This window comes from Hemitrygon akajei, chromosome 11, assembly GCF_048418815.1.
Source record: "Hemitrygon akajei chromosome 11, sHemAka1.3, whole genome shotgun sequence".
Taxonomy (NCBI): domain Eukaryota; kingdom Metazoa; phylum Chordata; class Chondrichthyes; order Myliobatiformes; family Dasyatidae; genus Hemitrygon; species Hemitrygon akajei.
This window is the reverse complement of record NC_133134.1, coordinates 164,909,733-164,926,884: the sequence shown is the minus strand read 5'-3', so window position 1 is coordinate 164,926,884 and position 17,152 is coordinate 164,909,733. Positions and strand designations below refer to the sequence as shown.

General features: G+C 43.9%; 2 protein-coding genes across 8 annotated transcripts in view; one reads left to right on the top strand and one right to left on the bottom strand.

Moving 5' to 3' along the window:
* rbpjl (recombination signal binding protein for immunoglobulin kappa J region-like) overlaps nucleotides 1–16,967 on the bottom strand; it is a 70,374-nt gene extending 53,407 nt beyond the window's left edge. For 3 of the 5 annotated variants that reach the window (XM_073062162.1, XM_073062165.1, XM_073062163.1), the window contains exon 1: nucleotides 16,256–16,962. In XM_073062162.1, the coding sequence (XP_072918263.1) occupies nucleotides 16,256–16,304 (49 nt within the window). In that variant the 5' untranslated portion in view covers nucleotides 16,305–16,962. Of the gene's footprint in view, nucleotides 1–16,255 lie in introns of all 5 variants that reach the window. The other 2 variants (XM_073062166.1, XM_073062164.1) reach the window with 2 other exon arrangements.
* Nucleotides 1–17,152, top strand: part of matn4 (matrilin 4) — a 62,074-nt gene that overhangs the window by 2,980 nt on the left and 41,942 nt on the right. The window lies entirely within an intron of this gene.

The following is a 17,152-nucleotide window of genomic DNA, read 5'->3' as shown; positions in this document are numbered from 1 at the left end:
CAGCAGGATCTCTTGTGGCTACGATATTTTACATTTTAAGCTGGCAACATAGAGCCCGACTCCAACCCTAACCTGTCACCAGCACCCCACAACCTTCCTTCACTCTCAGCCCAAACGCTACTGAACTGAAATAGGCCACACATTACAATGTTCAGTCCGTGCAGAGGAATTCCTACCACAATTCCAGTTTTGTTTCCAGCCTTGGTTGTGGTAACTGTTTCGGATGTGATCACAAAGCTCCCATTCATCTCCAGAAGCTCTGACTTATCCACTGAGTTCGTGCTGTGGAAGCAACAATCTACCTGAGGTGTTTTCCTCAGGAGATGAACTGGCTGATTTAATCTTATTCAGACACGGTACTTGTGAAGTGAAACAGCAGAGACTGTGTCACTAAAACTCTTGCAACACCACTCAATGTGTTACCCTCAAATTCAAATGAAATATCTGTGTTTACCCTATACATTGAAGGCACAGCCGCAGGCACCAGATGTGGTGACTTTGTGATCTGGCTTCAGCAAATCCTTTCAGTATATTTATAATAAACATTCTACGCTCTTAAATCTCACTTCTAAAACTGTAAGAATTGCTACTAATAAACATGAGATTCTGCAGATGCTGGAAATCCAGAGTAACACATATAAAATGCTGGAGGAACTCAACAGGTCAGACAATAGCCAACGATTTGGGCCAAGACTCTTCATCAGGTCTCAGTTCCTCCAGCATTCTTTGTGAATTACTAATAACATTCTCTTAAATCAACATTATATTCTGCATCCATGTGAAATTTGCTTCTTCTTCTTCTTTTGCCCATCACCCCTAGTGGGGCATCAAAATCAGAATCAGGTTTATTATCTCCATCTGTGGGCACAGCCCTCACTGTGATAGGAGAGTCCACGGCCTTGAAATCAGCTAATCTCCAGGCTCCGTGTCTGCGGGCTCCACAATGTTTACTCTGCCATGCGCTGAACTGACACAGAGTCGGTGGCCTGTTCTGGCCCTTCCAGGCTTTGTGTCTGTAGACTCACTTTCATTCTAAATGCTACTTGCTTACTTATATTGCTTGCAAGATTTGTTTCTCTCTCCCTCTCCCTCTCTCCCTCTCTCCCTCTCCCCCTGCCCCTCTCCCTCTCTCCCTCCCCCTCTCTCCCTCCCCTCCCCCTCTCCCCCTCTCCCTCCCCTCCCCCTCTCCCTCTCCCCCTCTCCTCCTCTCTCCACATTGGGTGTTTGTTGAGTAAACACGAGGAAATCTGCAGATGCTGGAAATTCAAGAAACACACACAAAATGCTGGTGGAACACAGCAGGCCAGGCAGCATCTATAGGGAGAAGCGCTGTCGACGTTTCGGGCTGAGACCCTTAGTCCTGACGAAATGTCGACAGTGCTTTTCCCTATAGATGCTGCCTGGCCTGCTGTGTTCCACCAGCATTTTGTGTGTGTTGTTTGGGTGTTTGTTGGTCTTTTTCTCACGGGTTCTTTTGGGTTTCTTTGTTTTGTGGCTGCCTGATAGGAGATGAATCTCAAGGTTGTATAATGTATACATACTTTGATAATAAATGTATTTTGAACTTTGTACCAGAGTCTGGAGCTTCCTCTGGCAGCTCGTTCCACATACCCACCTCCCTCTATGTGAAAAAGTTACCCCTCAGATCTGTCAACTCTTTTCCCTCTCACCTTAAATCTACATCCTTGGGCTGTATCACTCTCTAACTCATTTTCCCTTACCCTGTGAAAATGATTGTGAGTTTTCCCCTTATATAAGACTCTACTGATTTGAAATGCCTCAACACAATGTCAATCCATGGCCTCCTATGCTCCAGGGAGAAATAGTCCCAGCCTATCCAGACCCTCCTTGTAATTCAGGCCCTCCAGTCTCAGTAACACAGAACCATAGAACATTACAGCACAGAAACAGGATCTTCATGATTTTTTATTACCGGACCCTTTCCAGCTTAGTTACTTCCTTCCTCTTGCTGGGCGACCAAACAGCACAGAGTACCTCAAGTGTGGCCTGGCCAATAACTTGTACAGCTCCCCGAGATCACTTGGCTTTAGGAAGACTGAAATCAGTAGTTTTATCCTACACTCTCTGCAACAGCTCAGTAAAGAGCAGAGAACATCTTTGCTGTTGAAAAATGTAGTTTCTTTGTATTCCAGTCTTAGGATGGGATCAGGAACTCCAGATCAGATTTATTTCTATTAACTATGGACGTAGGGTATTAAAGGACAAGTTCCTATGAAACACTGGAACTTTTTTTACCACATTAAAGATGCACAACTTGGTCTTTAAGAGAGATGTTTCTGATTTCCAGTAAATTAAGGTAAGGCTTGTTTGAAGCATTCAATCCAGGTTTCTCAGATCAGTGATCGTTTTAGGTACTTAATTGCTGTAGAAAAGTTCTAAAGTTCAAACTTCAAAGAAAATTATTAATGTCACCATATACAACCCTGAGATACGTTTTCTTGTGGGCATATATGATAAATAGAAGAAACACAATAGAATCAATGAAAGACTGCACCCAATGTGCAAAAAAAAATCAAACTGTGCAAATATAAAAAGAAAGAGAAAATAATAATAACTAAATAAGCAATCATTTAGAGAACATGAGATTAAGAGTTCTTTCAACAGGAGATAAGTTTGCTTGAGAAAATACAGTAATTAATATCTGCAAAGTGTTACTTGGGTGAAGGCAAAATGTGTGTGCCATTTGCAACTAATATTGGATAATAAGTCCATTGTACTTGCAATGTTGAAAACCATTGACTATTTTTAAAGTTCAAATATTTATCAAGTTTTACAGAAAGGCCCTTGGGCATTCAACAGCACAGGGACATTCTAAATTAAAATCTCTTCTCATTAGGCTTGTATATGATTCTGAAGGATCTGTTTATTGTAATCATCTTGAAATTATTATTTTTAAAGGTTATTCCATTTCAGTGCCAAAAGCAAATATAAAATTTAATTAAATTCTCTTTCACTTTTTCCAAGAGAATACTAGGAAGCAAAGTACCCAGAGTCTGTTTTTGCTCCATTGCTGATCTAATTAATCACCCAACGTCAGCACTGAAGATCACTTGTAAATGACCCAATGCACACGCTATACAAAGAATTAAGTAATATACTTTTCAAAAACAATTTTGTAAATGTCTGTTTTCTAAAAGAGAGTATCTGAAATTGCCATTGGCAAAACCTTTACTCCTCTAATGCATTTTGAATCCTGAATTGCAAATTTGTAGGTCAGGCAACTTCAACATAGTACGGAACAGAACAGCACTGGAGAGAAACATTCGGCCCACAATGTTGTGCCTATCTTAATGCCATGTTAAGATTGGAGTTTTGTACAATCTCCCCGTGAGCGCAAGGGTTTCCTCCGAATGCTCCGATTTCCTCCCACATTCTAAAGACACATAGGTCAGTATTAGTAAGCTGTAGGCGTGCTAAGTCGGTGCCGGAAGGATGGTAACACTTGCAGGCTGCCCAGTACAATCCTTGGTGATTTAATTTGACACAAACGATGCATTTCACTCTATGTTTCAATGCCATTCATTCATTCGTTATGTGCCTTGCTGTATGATGTGGGCGACCATGGCCTTGACCATGATTATTATGCCTCATAATTTTATCAAATCCCCCCCAGTATCTAACACTCCGGAGAGAACAACGCAAGTTCGCCCAAGCTGTCCTGATAGCTGATACCCTCTAGTCCAAGCAGCATTCTTGTCAACCTCTACTGCACCCGTTCCACAGCCTGCACATCGAATACTGAAGATTTTCATCCAACTTCTATAACATCTGGATGAAAATATTACACGTTTGCAGCATTCCCTCTAATTTTTTTAACAGCTGCATGGACCAACTAGTAACTCCCCTGGTTATACACCCACTGACATCAGGCAGACAATCTCTGAAGAGTATTGATAATGGCCGGGGTCACCCGTCTTGTAAAGACACTGCTCAGAAGGAGGCAATGGCTAACCACTTCTGTAGAAAAATTTCCCAGCAACAACCATAGTCATGAATAGACCATGATCATCCACATCATACGACATGGCACTTAATGAGTGAATGAATTCATTAACACATAATTAATTACAGGGTATTTCACGATTATATTAACATCAATTTCAAAATTATATCAGCATAACTTCAAAATATTATTAGCATTATATAAAATGAAACTCCAGCTGTATGGCAACAAAGGCTATGTGCGTGGGGGCATTTCAGTTACCATGCGGCCATGTACCTGTGCAGCTTCGCAGGTACAGGGATCTGCATTTTCATGATTGTGCTTTATCACTTTGCATTTGCAATTGATGGCCCTCACCAGACAAACAGCAATGTGGTTCCCAGAGATTAGTAGCTCCCAAGTCCTTTCACTGTTGGTGTAGGATCAATGTTAAAGCAGGGGTTCCCAACCTGGAATCTATGGACCCTTTGTTTAATGGTATTGGTCCATGGCATATAAACGGTTGGGAAGCCCTGTGTTAAAGGATAGTTGATGATTAGGATAGGGTCAATGGGTTGAAGGCCTGTTTCTATGCTGTGCCTCTCAATGAGATTAAAAGATTAGCTCTATTTGCCTAATGTACATTGAAACATCAAAATATGTAGTTTTGCATCAATGACCAACACAATCCGAGGATGTGCTGGATTCAGCCCACAAGTGTCGCTATCCTTCCATAGCGTGCCCACAGCTTACTAACCCTCACCCCTATGTCTTTGGAACATAGGAGGGAACTGGAGCGCCTGAACAAAACCTACATAGTCATGGTGACAATGTACAGAGAGCAGCGGGAACCAAAACCCCGCCAGCCACTGCACAAGTTGTCATCGAGGAGCTCCACTCTGTTCAGGGAAATCGAAAGGCTGAGAAAGGTGTTGTTCCCTGCAGAGAACAATCTCTTCCTGAAATTCTGGTGAATTCTGGGCATTTCTTCAGTAGCAGATGAGTGAGGTGATTGTATTCTTCCTGTCACATGATTGTATCGTATATTTGTAACAATCCATCTTTAAACACGGTAAAGTATACTGTGTAATGATTCCCCACTTGACAATGTGTATCGCAAATCTTCCAATGGTAGTTCTGCAGCAGTGTGTGGTCTACAACTTCCAAATATAATATTCTATTATCTTCATCGGGTACTTAATGTTTTTATAATATTTGAATAAACTTGTATATTTATTGGTAGACGAAGCATACTTGTTCATTTAAATATGTCATTACGGGTTAAAAACATGAAATGTCGTGGGCAAAGTACTGGAGAGTTTAACATCGGTAGCTGAGCGAAGGGCGCTGAGTAGGCTATGGTCAATCATGGAAAACTCTGAACATCCTCTACATAGCACCATCCAGAGACAGAGAAGCAGTTTCAGCGACAGGTTACTATCGATGCAATGCTCCTCAGACAGGATGAAGAGGTCAATACTCCCCAATGCCATTAGGCTTTACAATTCTACCGCCAGGACTTAAGAACTTTTTAAAAGCTATTATTAATGCTTTTTGAGATAGTGATTTAGATGCATATCATATTTTTTACTGAGTTAAGTATTGTATGTAATTAGTTTTGCTACAACAAGTGTATGGGACATTGGAAAAAAGTTGAATTTCCCCATGGGGATGAATAAAGTATCTATCTATCTATCTATCTATCTATCTATCTATATGTCATCACACTACCATGTGATACATGTGCATCTCACGTAAAGTAAACACAAAGTCAGGCACGCATTCCGGACTCCCATGTCTTCCTTTGTCTTTCAGAGGAATTAATTATCTCCTGTAAAATGCAGTTAAGATGGAGGTGGAAACCTTGCTTGCCTCAATCTTCTTAGGAAGTGGAGGCATTACTGTGCCTTCTTGTTCAGGGAGGTGATACTGAGGGACCAGGTGAGGAAATCCATGATGTGAGTTCCCAGGAACTCGGTGCACTTCACTCACTCTATGGAGGAGCCATGTATTTGCAGAGGTGGCTGGTTTGTCTGCACCTCCCTGAAGTCCACAATGATTTCCTTTGTCTTCTCCACATTCAGGCTTCGGTTGTTCTTCTCACCCCAATCCACCAGCTACTTCACTACCTCTCCATACTCCATCCCGTCATCATTCTTGATAAGGCCAACCTCTGTTGTGTCATCCACAAACTTGATGACACGGTTTGAGCTGGATCCTGTGACACAGTCATGCATCAGCAGTGTGAATGGCAGCGGGCTGAGCACACAGGCTTGGGGAGTGCCAGTGCTCAGTGTAATGGGGTGGGAGACCTTGCTGCCCACACGAACAGACTGTGGCCTTACTGTTTAGAAGTCCAGTATCCAGTTGCAGAGGGAGTGTGGAGACCCAGCAAGGACAGTTTCCCCACTAGCTTCTGGGGCATGATGGTGTTGTACACTGAAATGAAATCTATAAACGGCAGTCTGGCATATGAGACCCCATTTTCCAGGTGGGTCAGGACAGAGTGGAAGGCAGAGGCTATTGCATTATCAGTGTACTCACTGGAATACAGATGGATGACCGCATTGAAACCTTTCGAATATTGAAAGGTCTCAATAAAGTAGATATGGAGAGGATGTTTCCTATGGTGGGGGAGTCGAAGACCAGAGGACACAGCCTCAGAAGAGAGGGGTGTCCTTTTAGAAAGGAGATAAGGAGGGACTTATTTAGCCAGAGGGTGGTGAATCTGTGGAATTCTTTGTACAGACGGCTGTGGAGGCCAAGTCATTGGGTATATTTAAGGCGGAGGTTGACCCTTGATTAGTAAGGGTATGAAGGGATACGGCGACAAGGCAGAAGATTGGGGCTGCTGAGAGGGAAAATAGATCAGCCATGATGAAATGTCGGAGCAGATTGACAGGCCAAATGGCCTAATTCTGTTCCTATATCTTATGGTCGTATGGTAAGTTTTTTTACACAGTGAGTGGTAAGTTTATGGAATGCTCAGCCAGGGGTCATGGGAGGGGCAGATATATTAGGGACATTTAAGAGACTCTTAGATAAGTAGATGGATGAAAAAAAAATAGAGGGCTATTTGGGAGGGAAAGGTTAGATTGATTTTAGAGTAGGTTAAAAAGTTGGCCAACATTGTGGCCGAAGAGCCTGTACTGTCCTGTACGCTTTTATGTTCATAAAGATAAACTACTTGAGCAAAGTCCAAGAAAAACAACCTGCTGGGGGAACTCAGGGGACAGGCAGCACTTGAAGAGGGAGAACAACAGTCAGCGTGTCATGTTAAGACTCTTAAAGTGGACCTGAAACAGTGAATATCTATTTCCCACCACAGATGCTGCCTGACCCAGTGAGTTCCTCCTTTTTTGTTGCTCCATATCCCAAAGTCTTCATTCCTTCGTGTCTAAGCCTCCCTAAGATTTTGAGTTCTTGACCTGGGAAATGGCTCCAAATCAACCCAACCTATTGCTTCTTCCCCTCTGCCATCCTATTTCTGAATGGACATTGAACCCATCAACACTAACTTACTAAGTTTTTTTCTCTTTTAGCACTATTTATTTAATTTAACTTTTAAAAAATGTATACTTACTGTAATTTTCAGTTTTTTATTATTACGTATTGCAATATTGGGTTGTGGGATGGAGATACGTCTCCACCAAAGGAGGTGTAAGGCACTCCTTCCCTCCGCTAGTCTGCAGGTCACCCCTGGGCAAGGTGTACACTTGTGTAGCTCCCCCCCCCCCCCCCCGAATCAGGGTCACATGAAGCCATGAGAGCAAGTGATGGATGGTCGTTCGAGCCGCTGGTGCAGATCACAAGTCCTTGTTATGTGACCACTGACAACAGGCAGACAATCTCTGAAGAGTATTGATAATGGCTGGGGTCACCCGTCTTGTAAAGACACTGCCCAGAAGAAGACAATGACAAGCCACTTCTGTAGAAAAATTTGCCAAGAGCAGTCATGATCACGGAAAAGACCATGATCATTTCCATCATACAACACGACACATAATGATGATGACTGTAATGTACTGCTGCCGCATAACAACAAATTTCATGGCATTTGCCAGTGATATTAAACCTCCTTCTGATTCTCCTGACAGCTTTGCGTCCGAACCTCATTCGATGGTTAAACATCTGCAGATTTTCTATCCGGTTCTAATCTACTTCACTAGTTTCCAGAAGTATAAATTTAGATCAAGGCTACATCATGGAACCCAGAGGTTTTAACAGCTGTTTATTAATATAGCTAATAATTGACTGTGCTAGGAAGAGATTAGTCATTATAGATAGAGGAAATGCTGGAAACAGTAATGAAGGCAGCTGTGCTGTCTGTATTTAAAGATGATAAAGAGGGTGTAGAGTTAGGGCAAATAAAAGGATTATTAAAAAGGCCGCCAGGTGGCACGATAGCGTAGCAGTTAGTGTAATAATTTACAGTGCCAGAGATCAGGTTCAATTGTCTGTAAGGAGTTTGTGTGCTCTCCCCGTGACTGCGTGAATTTCCTCCGGGTGCTCCAGTTTCTTCCCACTGTCCAAAGATGTACCGGTTGGTGGGTTAATTGGGTGTAATTGGGCAGCACAAGCTAATTGGGTCAGAAGGGCCTGTTACTGTGCTGTATTTCTAAATAAATAAACATTACCAGCAAGAAGGAGCTGGTTTGTCTAGACCAAATGATGAAAAATAAAGACATATAAGATGAGAAAATGGTTTCATCAAGCTGACATCGGAAGAGATTATTTCCCTTTGTTGGGTGACGCCAAGAAAATAAAATTGTAATTCTATCAGCTCCGATTTTATTCTTGAAGACAGAATAGAGGTTTATGGCAGGATCCTGTACAGTGTGGAGGAACAGAGGGATCTTGGGGTCCACTTCCATAGATCCCTCGAAATTCCCACTCAGATTGATAGGGTTAGAGGCATAATGGCCATCGTTACTCAGGGGGTTGAGTTTAAAAGTCACAAGGAAATGTCGCTGCTCTATACAACTCTGGTTTGACCACACCTGGAGTATTGTGTTCAGTTCTGTTCGCCTCATTATAGGAAGGACGTGGAAGCTTTAGAGAGGCTGTAGAGGAGATTTACCAGGAGGCTGCCTGGATTGGAGAGCATGTCTCATGAGGATGGGTTGAGTGAGCTGGAGCTTTTCTCTTTGAAGTGATGGAGGATGAGAGGAAGACTTGATTGATAGTGGTGTATAAGATGATAAGAGGCATAGGTAGAGTGGACAGACAAAAACTTTTTCCCAGGGCAGAAATGTCTAATACAAGGGGACATAATTTCATAGGGTTTGGGGGGATGTTATAAGTATGTTTTTTACACAGAAAGTGGTGGGTGTGTGGAATGCCCTGCCAGGGGTGGTGGTTGAGGCAAATACATTAGGAACATTTAACAAACTCTAAGATAGACACATGGATAATAGAAAAATGGAGGTCATGGAAGGGAAGGGTTAGATTGATCTTAGAGTAGGTTAAAGGGCCAGCACAACATTGTGGGCTGAAGGGCCTGAACTGTGCTGTACTGCTCTGTATTCTATTTAGTAGTGGTGCAAACTCAGAGGATTGAGAATCTCACCATTATTTATATATTAAGCATGAAATAGGTCGTTCCAGCCCTTCGCACCGAACTGCCCAGCAACCCCCAGTTTAACCCTAGCCTAATCACAGGACAATTTACTATAACCAATTAACCTACCAACCCAGTATGTCTTTGGACTGTGGGAGGAAAGCCATGTGGTCATGGGGAAAACATACAATCTCCTTACAGGCAGTGGCAGGAACTGAGTAGTCCTCTGTAAAGTAATGGTGGTGCAGCCTCACAGTATCCCGGTACTACTCCTGATTCCAATTCAGAAATCTGAGGGGTGAAATGGTAGATGGAATTAAATCCATATAGGAGTGTGGTGATGCACGCTGAGAGGTCAGAGTGAATGGGTGCGGTAAATTGCACAACTCCTAGGAGCGTTGTTGTACAGAGGGATCTTACAGTGCAGAATCTTTGTAAATCTCTGTTCCACACACCCACCACTCTCCGTGTGAGAAAAGAACAATCCCAGCTCCACCCCCTCCACTTCATGTTTCCCCCTTGAAATTTTGTTGTTGTCGTTGTTCAGTTGAGTCTAACTCTTCGTGACTTCATGGACATAGGGTTTTCAAGGCAAGATATGGAAGTAGATTGCCTTACACACAGATACTGCTGCTGTCCAGGTTGGTACCCGACTGGGTTTGAACTTAGGACCATCTGCCTTGAAGTGTTGATGCCACTACACCACCAGCCAGCCCTCTCATATCAGCCATTTCCACCCTGGGAAAAAGCCACTGCCTGTCCACTGTATCTACGCCTCTTATCATCTTGTACACCGCGGTAGTGTAGGGGTTCGTGCAACACTATTACAACTCACGGCGGTCTGGAATTTGGAAATGAAATCCAGCACCATTCTGTGAGGAGTTTCTGTACGTCTTCGCTGTGGAGTACCTGAGTTTTTCCTGGGAGACCCTGTTTCCTTCCACAGTCCAAAGATGTACCGGGTGAGTTAATTGGTCGTTGTAAATTGTCCCGTGTTTAGGTTAGGGTTAATTGGGGTTATGGGGTTGCTGGGGCAGCACAGCTCGAAGAGTCAGAAAGATGTATTATATCACTAAACAAATAAAACCGAGTCACTCTCATCCAAGAGGAAGTTTTTGAAGAGTATTTTTTCTAAATCATATGTTCTTGGTTCTGTTGTGTGTTGCTACCATTTTTTTTTTCTTTTTATGTTTGTATATTTATCTTTTCATTCCTGGTGCAGATTACCAGTTATTTATGTTAGATAGGATTTCATCCAATCCTGCGCTGACCTCGAATGTTGTATTTAAGTGCAGTAAAGGTGGGCTTTAACTACGTTCTGCTGTTTAATCAGGTGCCAAACTGACCTTCTTCAAAAATTCAACTTCAAGTTCAAGTTTAATTGTCATTCAACCACACACATGTTTACAACTAAATAGAACAGGCTTCCTCTGAGCCCAGGTTACAAAACAGTGCATACAGAACACACAGCACACATAGATACAATCTGCTCACTATATTATAGAAAGCCAGCCAAAACCAAGCCGGGCAGTCCCAGTACAGGCTGTCACAGGGGTAACAAAACAGTTCCAGTTTCATAGACATCCTGGTTGATTTTATACATAAATCACAAAATACATGAAAATCATTCAATATGGTAATCATTCTTCCACAGTACTGCGACAGATGGCATTAAGAGCAGAGGAAACTGATAAGAAAGCACGATTAGTAAAAGTGAGAGGAAAGTAGTTCTGTTGCTCATAAGATTGAATGTGTGTACAAGTGTTGGATTTTTATAACACAGAACAGTACAGCACAGTGCAAGCCCTTCAGCCCACGATGCTGTACTAACCTTTTAAACTACTCTAAGATCAATCAAATACAAAATGCTGAAGGAACTCAGCAGGTTAGGCAGCATCCATAGAAAGAAATAAACAGTTGACTGTTCAAGTCAAGTCCCTTCATCAGAAATGTCGACTGCTTAATCCCCTCCATAGATGCTGCCTGACCTGCAGAGTTCCTCCAGAATTTTGTGTGCTTCGCTGGATTTCCAGCATCTGTAGAGCCTCTTGTGTTTATAAGATCCATCTAACCTTTCCCTCCAACATAGCCCATAATCCTCCATTTTCCTTTCATCCATGCGCCCATTGAAGTGTCTCTTAAATGTTCCTAATGTATCAGCTTCAGCACCACCCTCGGCATAGTGTTCCAGGCATTTATCATGCTCTTCGTAAAAAGTGAGATTTTTTTTTCGCAGGGCAGAAATCATTAATATGAGGGGGCATCATTTTAATGTGATTGGAGGAAAGAACATTTTGCCTCAGTATTCACCAGTGAAAAGGACCTGGCAATTGTGGTGATAACTCAGAGCAGACTGAAACGCTTGAGCGTATAGTCATTAAGAAAGGGATGTGCTGGAGCTTTTGAAAAGCATCAAGTTGGATAAGTTGCCGGGACTGGATGAGATGTACCCCAGGCTACTGTGGGAAATGAGGGAAGAGATTGCTGAGCCTCTGGCGATGACCTTTGCATCATCAATAAGGATGGGTGAAGCACCAGAGGATCGGAAGGTTGCAAATATTTTCCCTTGTTCAAGAAAGAAAGTATAGATAACTCAGGAAATTATAGACCAGTGAGTCTTACTTCAGTGATAGGCAAGCTGTTGGAGAAGATCCTGAGAGGCAGGATTTATGAGCATTTGGAGAGACATAATCTGATTAGGGATAGTCAGCTTGGCTTTGTCAAGGGCAGGTCATGCCTTATGAGCCTGATTGAATTCTTTGAGGATATAACAAAACACATTGATGAGGGTAGAGCAGTGGAGGTACTGTATATGGATTTCAGTAAGGCATTTGATAAGGTTCCCTATGCGAGGCTCATTCGGAAAGTAATGAGGCATGGGATCCAAGGGGACCTTGCTTTGTGGATCCAGAACTGGCTTTCCCAGGTAAAGAGTGGTTGTAGATGGTTTGTATTCTGCATGGAGGTTGGTGACCAGTGGTGTTCTGCAGGGATCTGTTCTGGGACCCCTCCTCTTTGTGATTTTTATAAATGACCTGAATGAGGAAGTAGAAGGGTAAGTTTGCTGATGATAAAGAAGTTGGGGGTGTTGTGGAAAGTCTGGAGGGTTGTCAGAGGTTACAGCAAGACATTGATATGATGCAGAACTGGACTGAGAAGTGGCAGATAAAATTTATAAGTGTGAAGTGGTTCATTTCGGTAGATCAAATTTGAAGACAGAAAAAACATTAATGGTAAGACTCTTGGTAGTGTGGAGGATCAGAGGGATCTTGGGGTCTGAGTCCATAGGACACTAAAAGCTGCTGCACAGATTGACAGTGTTGTTAAGAAGCCATACGGTGTGTTGGCATTCATCAACCATGGGATTGAGTTCAAGAGCCGTGCGGCAATGTTACAGCTATATAAGGCCTTGGTTATACCCCACTTGGAGTACTGTGTTCAGTTTATGATTGTGTGGATATCCAGAGGGTTCTTCCCAGGGCTGAAATGGCTAACACAAGGGGGCATAATTTTAAGGTGCTTGGGAATAGGTACAAAGGGGATGTCAGGGGTAAGTTTTTCACACAGAGAGTGGTGGGTGCGTGGAATGCACTGCCGGCAGCGGTGGTGGACACAGATACAACAGGGTCTTTTAAGAGCCTCTGAGATCGGTACATGGAGCTTAGAAAAATAGAGGGCTATGTGCTAGGGAAACTCTAGGCAGTCTCCAGAGTAGGTTACATGGTCGGCACAACATTATGGGCCGAAGGGCCTGTAATGTTCTATGTTCCATCACACACTGATCAGAACAACGCTCTGCGTAAAAAAAAAAAAAGTTCCCGTCTCCAATCATCTGGTGCATTTTCCAATTAACAAAAATAATTCAGATCTTGTTATTAAATGATCCTTCAGCGCGAGTAACACACCGAAATATGGGCTGGTGCTGAGCTGCTGAAGTGCAGGTCCTGTTGTGTTTGTGTTTGAGATTTGTTTGCTATGGGAAGCATCCGAAAGACTCTGAGACACATTGAAATGATTTTGAGAAAGGCTTCCAGTACTGAGAGGGGTTTCTTCCAGCAATGGGGTTTGTATGCCAGGACATACATGTTCTACATTCATAGAGAAACACACAGAAACACCTCCTTCAGTTCGACAATTCCTTCCAATCAACAGTCACATGGATTCAGAATCATCTACTTATCATATGTACATTGAAACATGCAATAAAAAGCATCATTTACGTTAACAACCTAAGGAGGTGCTGACAGGTGTCACCAGGTATTCAATCACAAACACAGTGTGCCCACTTACACTATTCCTTACCATCACCCATATAATATAGAACGTAGAACAGTACATCATTGGATAGGCTATTGGACCTACAGTGTTATGCCAATCTTGATGCCAATTTATACTAAATGTCCTCCTCCCATGTACCACCATATCCCTCCATTCTCTTCATATTCATGGGTCTATCTAAAAGCCTCTAAGACTCCACTAGACTGCCCGATTTCACTACTCCCCTGGTAAACTCCACTAGACTGCCCAATTTCACTACTCCCCTGGTAAACTCCACTAGACTGCCCAATTTCACTACTCCCCTGGTAAACTCCACTAGACTGCCCAATTTCACTACTCCCCTGGTAAACTCCACTAGACTGCCCAATTTCACTACTCCCCTGGTAAACTCCACTAGACTGCCCAATTTCACTACTCCCCTGGTAAACTCCACTAGACTGCCCAATTTCACTACTCCCCTGGTAAACTCCACTAGACTGCCCAATTTCACTACTCCCCTGGTAAACTCCACTAGACTGCCCAATTTCACTACTCCCCTGGTAAACTCCACTAGACTGCCCAATTTCACTACTCCCCTGGTAAACTCCACTAGACTGCCCAATTTCACTACTCCCCTGGTAAACTCCACTAGACTGCCCAATTTCATTACTCCCCTGGTAAACTCCACTAGACTGCCCAATTTCACTACTCCCCTGGTAAACTCTACTAGACTGCCCAATTTCACTACTCCCCTGGTAAACTCCACTAGACTGCCCAATTTCACTACTCCCCTGGTAAACTCCACTAGACTGCCCAATTTCACTACTCCCCTGGTAAACTCCACTAGACTGCCCAATTTCACTACTCCCCTGGTAAACTCCACTAGACTGCCCAATTTCACTACTCCCCTGGTAAACTCTACTAGACTGCCCAATTTCACTACTCCCCTGGTAAACTCCACTAGACTGCCCAATTTCACTACTCCCCTGGTAAACTCCACTAGACTGCCCAATTTCACTACTCCCCTGGTAAACTCCACTAGACTGCCCAATTTCACTACTCCCCTGGTAAACTCCACTAGACTGCCCAATTTCACTACTCCCCTGGTAAACTCCACTAGACTGCCCAATTTCACTACTCCCCTGGTAAACTCCACTAGACTGCCTGATTTAATTACTACCCCTGGTACACTCTGCTCGATTGCCCGATTTCACCACTACCCCTAGGAAATTCCGCTAGACTACCTGACTTTACTACTATCCCGGTAAACTCCGCTAGACTGCCCGATTTCATTATTACCCTTGGTAACCCATTCAAGGCATCTACACTCTCTGTGTAAAATAAAACTGTCCTTCATGTCACCTTTAAACTTTCTCCTCTACCCAAAAAAGTATGCCCTCTGGTGTTCTACCCTGGGACAAAAGATTCTGACACTGCCCCCAGGGATGTCCACACACTCCCACCAACTGCCTCAAATTCTAACTCTCATCAGCTCTCTAAGGGTAATTTTCATCAGTCAGTTAATCTCCTAACTTGGTCAAAGGCTTCAAGGTACATTTTAAAGGAAGAGGGAAAAGTTGAGAGACAGAGAGATTTAGGGAGAGAGTTCTAGATGGTAAAGTTTTGGTGGTAATAATACCCACTTGTGCCAGGTCTTTCACTGGTAGTTCTCTCCTTTGTCTTCATTTCTACTCTCCATTTACTCCTGAGGGAGAGAACTTGAGAGGAAGAGGCTTCAAGGAGTTCAGGAGTGCCCTTGGAAGGGGACAACCTGGGCCTGAAAATTACACGCAAAAAAAATCTCCTATTTCTAGAGTGCAGTACAAATGGGTTGGCTCCACATCAAATTGAGCCACTCCAGAACTTGGAGAGGGAAGGTCCAGCCAAACTCACTCTTGCTTTGATATGAATTGTCTTTGGGAGTGACCTCAGGGAATTAGCACTGGGAGTAACCAGTGAGAGCGGTCATTGAGAACTAATTCTGGGGAATAATGAATAGCCATTAAGAATGATGAATGGCCTTTTGGGAATATTGAATGGCCATTGGGAATGGTGAACAGCATTTGGAATGGTGAATGGCCATTGGGAATGGTGAACAGCATTTGGAATGGTGAATGGCCATTGGGAATGGTGTATGGTCTTTGGAATGTTGAATGGCCATTGGGAATGGTGTATGGTCTTTGGAATGTTGAATAGCCTTTGGGGAATTATCAGGGGAATTAAACGAGAATGACCACTGGAGAATTACCATTGGAAAATGGTCCTTGGATAACCACTGGAAAAGTCAAATGACCATTTGGAGTGACCACTGGAATGATTTCTAGGAATGACCATTGGGAATATTCAATTGAGAAGACAATGGAGAAAAACTTTTAGGAGTGTACTTGGGAAACGCCTTTGGATCGATCTTTGCCTCCCTAAGTTTCTACACGGGGCATCGCCACTTGGGTGATTCCCGTGTGCCGGCGACCCGCCCCCCATGCCCGGCTACTTACTGCGGAGTGCCCGGCCGTGGTGCGCGGAGAGCGGCAGATCCCGCGACATGCTGTCGGCTCCCTCTCGCTCTGTGCCGACTGCGGCCGCTGTTTGCTTTTCACCCTGGTTCCACCTGCGCCTCTCGCCGCCTGTTCTCACGCCCTGCCCCGCGCTGTCAACAAACAACAGAGGGATGGGCCGTGACTGAGGGAGGGGGACCCGGACCCAGCGAGGGCAGGGTGCGAGAGACGGGGTCGTGGGGGCACCAGAGGCAGGGGTACATATAGAGAGAAAGGGGGAGACATGAGGGTGGGGACTTACAGCGGTGTGAAGAAAGTGGAGATGGAAAAACAGGGAGAGGAGGGGGGAACAGAAATGGAGGGAGGGGGATTTGCAAAGACATGGGGAAAGTGGGGAGGCCTTACAGAGACATGAAGGGAGAGGGGGGAACTCGGAGACGAAGAGATGGGGGAACTTACAGGGGCATGAAAGGGGTGACGTGGAGGGTGGGGAGTGTGAGAGTGAGGAGAAGAGGAACAGGAAAGGAAGAGGCAGGGGCAAGGATAAAGAGGGTAAAAGGATAAAGGAAGGGTGTGTGTGTGTGTGTGTGTGTGTGTGTGTGTGTGTGTGTGTGTGTGTGTGTGTGTGTGTGTGTGTGTGTGTGTGTGTGTGTGTGTGTGTGTGTGTGTGTGTGTGAGAGAGAGAGAGAGTGTGTGAGTGTGAGTGAGAGAGAGAGAGAGAGACATTGAGAACTGGGGGAAGAGGGCGGGGAGGTGGAGAATTTAACGAAGTAGTAATACGGGGCAATAACCATAGTGCAAGAGCTATCTTAACTAAACATTAATACACCGGCGCGTGCAGATTCAGACTGGAGCTGCAGAAGGGTTACCATGGGAAGGCACCTTACATGTTTGAGT